The sequence below is a fragment of the Cibotium barometz genome, chromosome 4, assembly GCF_041138505.1.
Source record: "Cibotium barometz isolate CiBa-2024 chromosome 4, ASM4113850v1, whole genome shotgun sequence".
Taxonomy (NCBI): Eukaryota; Viridiplantae; Streptophyta; class Polypodiopsida; order Cyatheales; family Cibotiaceae; genus Cibotium; species Cibotium barometz.
In genome coordinates, this window is record NC_141049.1 from 37029869 (window position 1) to 37036077 (window position 6209).

The 6209-nt window shown below is 42.3% G+C and overlaps 1 protein-coding gene across 1 annotated transcript; it reads right to left on the reverse strand.

The window, feature by feature from the left end:
* Positions 1-760: 760 nt before the first annotated feature.
* On the reverse strand, positions 761-3123 carry LOC147639212 (protein NRT1/ PTR FAMILY 3.1-like). Its single transcript, XM_086782942.1, has 4 exons — positions 2917-3123; positions 2578-2795; positions 1977-2494; positions 761-1892 (listed from the first exon to the last, which is right to left on the reverse strand). The coding sequence occupies exons 1-4, from the start codon at positions 3065-3067 to the stop codon at positions 959-961; spliced, it is 1821 nt and encodes a 606-aa protein (XP_086639068.1). The 5' UTR covers positions 3068-3123; the 3' UTR covers positions 761-958.
* Between the last annotated feature and the right edge of the window lie 3086 nt (positions 3124-6209).

Here is a 6209-nt window from a genome sequence, read left to right on the forward strand (position 1 = left end):
TACCACCCTTCCAAATATTGGCCACTTCGTAGGCAATGGACAAGCCATAGGATGAACCCCACAAATAAGTCACTCAGCCGATTAGAGTGAGTACCCTACATAGCTTTCGTAAAACTTGGTGTCACAAGTTGAGTCATACCCTTTGATGTCTAACCATCATCCTTGATCTAGAGCATGAGCTTAAAGGGCAAGCATTGCACACTACAGGATCACCGAAAAGGAGGGTAGAAGCAAGCGCCACGATGATCAAACAATGATAGCCTAAGTGTGTAGATGGCACCCTAGCTAGGTGCCCACCTACATGTTATGAACACACCCTTCATATGAGGTGTCCGGAAGAGGATTTGAACCTACAACCTCCTATAGAAAGTCCAAAGCTTGATCCATTAGGTGTGTTCACGTCTCGTTCATGTGCCCACTTCCCATAGAAAAAGTCCAAAACATTATCCATGAGGTGTGTTCATGTGCCCACCTAGACGTGAACACACCCTTCTTATAAGGTATCCCTGAGAAGATTTGAACCCCAGGACCTCCCATAGAAAGTCCAAAGCCATATCCACTAGGCTACCGCCTGTGGATGCAAACCGTTGTACTTTTGTATAGTTGCTTAACATAATGGAGATCACTTTAATAACATTGTAAAGCTTATTCGTTTACGGATCAAATATGCTGATTCAAAATACCAATGTCAACAAAATGTTTGCAGTGCACGTCTAGCTAATAGGGGTAACTTTAATGTGCATAACAGCAGTGAGCAAAGATGATGTACATGTAGAAGTTAGGCTAGGTAGTTCTCTACCCGTGTATCATTGCTCTTGACTCTTCTATAAGGAAGCCTGGAGCAATACTGTTGCCCTATCCATGTGATGAGAGCTCACCATGGTAGGTCTTTAGAAAAAAGAAGAGGTCTGATTTTGGGGACCTTTAAGGCGTAGTTACAGGTCAGTCGAGAAAAACTTCATGTAATGGATGTGTTATTTGTTGATGAGAGTTCGATTTCATCCGCAGGAGCAGGCTGCACGCGAGATGAATCCTGGTCGACGAGCTTTTCATGGCCACCATCGTCGATCTTCAAGAAGCAGGCTACGGCAAGGAAGATGAGTAAATTAAGGAACTGAAGTGCGGCAAGGAGGTAGTAGAAGTAGTCGATGTGGCCCTCGTTCAGGTTGTCCGCCAGCCAGTCTACGTGGCCATTGCGTGAGGTGCCCGAGAAGCGGTGCACAAGCTGGAGAATCACGGCGCCGAGGTATTCACCGAGGCCGGAGCTAGTGCCATACAAAGCACCAGCCATGCTGCGCATATTCGTGGGCATTTCCTCGTACAGAAACTCGAGCAGGCCGACCCCGTGAAATGCACTTGCAAGGCCCTGAAGGCAGTATTGTGGCGCTAGCCAGAACGCGGACATTGGAACCACAGCATTTGGGTCATCTGCCACACCAGCCTGGCGCACCGTGCGTAAACGTTGGCTCTCCACTAGGGCCGACACAACGATTGACACCACGGTTATACCAAAGCCGATGCCGATCCTTTGAAGCAGCCGGATGCCTCGTTTGTGCCCCGTCACCCTGCGCGCAAACGGGAGGACTAGCCTGTCGTAAACGGGTATCCAAATCATGAACGTGACAGACGAAAAGATGCTAATGCTGGCTGCGGGTACGCGGAAGGAGCCGTTTCCTAGGCGGCGATCCATAGTGTTGCCCTGTGGTATAGTGAAGGATCCGCTCTGCGACAGCACGGACCTCCACAGTACGTTGATGATCCAGATTGGAGCCACCTTCGATAGAGATTTTAAGTCGCCCACTTCTTGTGCAGTTGACAGCCGCCATGGGTTCTTGATGCCTCCATCCGGGTTAAAATCCTCGTTGGTTGGGATCGCAGCATGATCTAGCCACCTGAATCCATAATTAACAACTGTTAGTAATACAAGGAGATGGGTTAAATGACCTGCACTCTAAACAAGAAAATAAACCACTCACGTTAAACGTGTCGGAGGAGCTTTCATGTCGGAAGTTTCGACACTCCCGTGTAGCTTTGTCGGATCGGATGGAAGCGCTAGATTACGTTTGTAGAAGGCGGCACTGATTACCTGGGCAAGAGAGGTGAAAGCGCTCCGGCCCGCGGGCGGAATTCGCCTGAAGCGGCGGATGCCCATGATCAACAGCGTTATAGCTACAAACATAGCCACCGTCGGCACACCAAAGCCCCACACCCAGCCTTCGTTTTCCTGGATGTACACCAACACGGTGCCGCTTACCACGTTGGCCATCATGAGGGACCAGAAATACCAGTTGAAGTAGCTCTGCCTGCTGCGAGTATCAAGGCCCTTGAATTGATCCGCCCCGAAAGCGTAGGTGCAAGGCCCAAGGCCTGCTCCAGCTAGCATCGAAAACAACAATGCCGTGTAAAGAAACATCAACTGGCCACCGGAAGCTTGTTGGCCAGGTGCAGGCCTCAAGGACGAAACCGCCGCACTCGTAGTTAACAGAAGGCAATACTGAAATCAAGGCAATTCAGCTAGTGCATGAAATCATGTAAGATACGCGCATGCAGCTCCTAGTTAGGGTGACGACCACTTACTAGCAGGCTGAACATGCTTCCTACGAGTATCATGGAGAATCTGCCGAAGTAGGCGTCCGCCAAGAAGGCCCCTATCAACGGCGCCAAGCTTGCTGCTCCATTCCAGATGTTTAGCATTGTGGCTATATTCACTAAGCGCATGTGGTATTGGCCTTGAAGAAATGAGAAGAAGTTCTCGCCGATCCCAATAGCCGCTAGCGTCCGGAAAATGTCATTACCTACTCACAAGAAGTAAATCTAGCATCATAATTACAGGTTACAAAGAGGGAGGGGGGGGAGGGAGAGAGACACCCATGGTTACAGTCACAGAGAGAGAGAGAGAGAGAGAAAGAGACAGACCCAAGATAAACGGCATTGTTTTCCATCCTCCCAAGCTCGGCCCCTCTTTCTTTAACTGTGGGTCTTCGACGTCCACCACGGCAGCATGCAGGCTATCAGCTTGTCTCACATATTCATGACTTGAACTAGAGCGATCGATATAGATCTCCATTTTGCTTTACTCCTACACAAGCAAAAAAAAAAATTTGACCTGCCTGGGGGCGTGGAACCTTAGGCCCACGAAGGCTATGAAATACTTGCAAATGCCTTTTTATAAATTTCTGGAAAAGATACTGGCATTTGCCAGACTCCAAGCTCCCAACAAGGAAGGTCATGGGAATACGGCTTTTATAATTTTGGTGCACAAGACATTAGCATTTGACCTTAGACGAGAGGGCGGTCGAAGATTCCAACTTTCCAAGACAAAGTCCCTAAACAATATCGACGTAGACTGTACCAAACAGTTATTACAGCAAGCTGAAGCACGCTTTGCGTGAGATTCAAGCACTACAATATATTTAAGAAACCCAAAAAAGTTAGTTTCTCAACTTCATTTTTTCTTTTATAAATCAATACCATACGAGAGCACAGCTATATGTGAAGAACGTGCTTCCTTTTCCTTTCACCGTTTGGTGAGACCATCCCCGTTAGGTGTAGGTGGGTAAAGCTTGGGACGTAAAGCCAAAGGTCCTGTCACAAAAAATTCTGGAGGCAAAAATAGCATAGTGTGGTGCAATTTTTTGGAACCTTGAGGAAATAATGGTAAAAGAATAACTACTTTTTTGGGTGGAATCAAGAGCAAGGACTAATATTATTTATTTAAAAAACATTCACTAAAAAGATTGTCCCCTTACCAATATTTGTTTTAGGGAGAGAGATTTTTATTACTCCTAGCACCGCCATTGGTATTACAATCGCTAATGGAAAAAAAAAAAGTAAATGATATTTTTACATGAGTTTTTTAAGCAAACTTCATTAATATTTGATTTACATAAACTTCATGTTTCTTAAGGTTCAAATTTTTAATGATATATCTGTATCATCTACTAGTGATCTTCCAGCTTAAGATTAAAAGGTAATTCATTAGCATCATCCATGGAAGAATCTGACGAGTTACTATTTGTTGATTTGCTAGAAGTTAACATTATCGTCGTCGTCGTGACGTTTCTCATCAACATAATTTTTGACGTCATCATGAATTTCTTCATTGCGATCATGAGTGTGATCTCTTCTCTGTAAACTTATTTGCAAACCTTGGGATTCATGATCTGATAATCGATTGGCAAGCATGATATGATCTCGTTCTTTCCTGGCGATTCTGTAGAAATAGCTTCCTTCTGCAAGGCTCTATCTACAAACTTTTGTTTGTCTATAGGTAGTAGCTTGAATTGCATACCACCATTTTGAATTTGAAGGGTTTGGATGGCTTGACTCTTTTATAGAAAGTTGGCCATTACTCCACAGTCAAAAGTTGTTCTTCTCTTATATATTCACTCCACATGAAAATGACGTCCATGTGAATTTTTGATACATTACACTTTTTATACTACATTGTTTGATACTACATTACATATTTGTACATTGTTTGATACTACATTACACTTTTTATACTACATTGTTTGATACTACATTACATATTTGTACATTACATATACAAATATACAAAAACTATTAAGTGAATGTTATTTAATCATACATTGAGTGAATTAACTATTAGATATAGACGTGTTAATTTATTTCAAGTACATGCTAATCGCATCCTCTTATAAACTTCATCTCTTGTTCATTGATTCTTTCATCATCCACTCTTGCTTTCCTTATAGTTTGTTCTAGCCATCTATTACTCACTAGTCCTTTCATCATTATTGGGGAGTTGTGAAAGCTCATGAGTTTATGGAAGATACTTGTGTCTTCTCTTTCACTTCACTTGTGCCTCTTTATATCTATCAAGCTATTTTTCCATTTTGGAAAATCAAGGTACAAAATCTATTGATATTTGACTCTCATAATGTGTGGTCACTACTACAAGATCTATAGCCTTCGATGGTCATTTTTGATGGTACTCGAGTCATCGAAATAAGCATCAAAATAACTGATCAAATAATCGTATGTGTTTAGATCAAAGAAACATTGAAATGCGGGTCTAGGATAATGTCGATATAAGGTGTCAAAAGAAAACATCGAAACCATTTCCATACTACCCTCAAGGCGAGCTATTTAATAACAAAACCTTTCAGTGTCATAAATTTCTCGAGGAAAAACATCCATCGGTTGACAACCCCTGTAATCGCAACCTCGTCAACCACATGAACCAATAGGTGCAATTGAATGGTCAAAAAACTTGTTGGAATGAATTTCTTTGCCATTGTAGGTGCTTCAATGGAGTTTAGACAAGATGGTTTCAATGTTTTTCTTCTAATCTCCTTCTTTCAAATCCACCTACCTAGTGCACTAATCTTGTATATTATGGCTCTTATGTTCTCGATGAGGCAATCCTTAATGCTGGCTATTGACAACACAAACTATTGGTAAAAGAGAGAGACAAAAGACATTCGAGAAGCATGCTCCATACATCGTCTGATGTCATCAACTTCTTGGACCATTTTATGCTCCACATCATGATCGTCTACTCCATCTATCATGTCATCCATGTCATGCTCTAGAACTTGATCCAAGTCCATAAGCTTGCTCAAGTTCCAATCCCACCGAGTTTGTCTTTACCCTTGCTTGTTTGCTCTGCTCACCTTGGATATCCACATGATCGACCAGTTCATTATTGTCTGGGTGCACATTGAGGCCATTACAAAGATTTTCCAAGCGTTCCAGTGGAAATATGCCCCATTTTTTAAAATGCTCATTGCAAATTCTTTGATGTCCAGCAACTTGGTACTTGCAAACAGCTAAACTGGAACATCATTTTCTCCTCTAAATCGATAAAATTTGAAATGTTCGTAGCACTCACGGGCTCCATGTATGTTGATTACACATGTGAATGTGGGTTTAAATGAGGGGAAGGTGGAGCCTCTTTTATATTTCATGCATGGCCTAGTCATTATATTATAATTTTAAATGGAAAGGTGTCAAGCTGTCAAAAAGTCTAAATTTTGAATGAGAATTTGCATGTTGAAGTGATAGTGATGGGAGTAAGAATAAACATCGAATTAAGCGTCAAAATATTAAAAAAATTATTTTCAATGTTTTTTTAATTGTCAGATATTTTGATGCTTATTTCTACTCTATAGATTGTTAACAGAACCGTGTCGGCTCACTTATCACATTTTTGTGTTTTTGCAGTTTGTAGAATACTGGCTTAT

What these genes read in the sequence shown, in the direction of transcription:
- LOC147639212 (XM_086782942.1), bottom strand. Translation starts at nt 3,067, where the DNA reads ATGGAGATCTATATCGATCGCTCTAGTTCAAGTCATGAATATGTGAGA. An exon ending in GAAGCATGTTCAGCCTGCTA is followed by an intron (nt 2,495 to 2,577) that starts GTAAGTGGTCGT and finishes CCTTGATTTCAG; the next exon opens with TATTGCCTTCTGTTAACTAC. An exon ending in GCTCCTCCGACACGTTTAAC is followed by an intron (nt 1,893 to 1,976) that starts GTGAGTGGTTTA and finishes TTATGGATTCAG; the next exon opens with GTGGCTAGATCATGCTGCGA.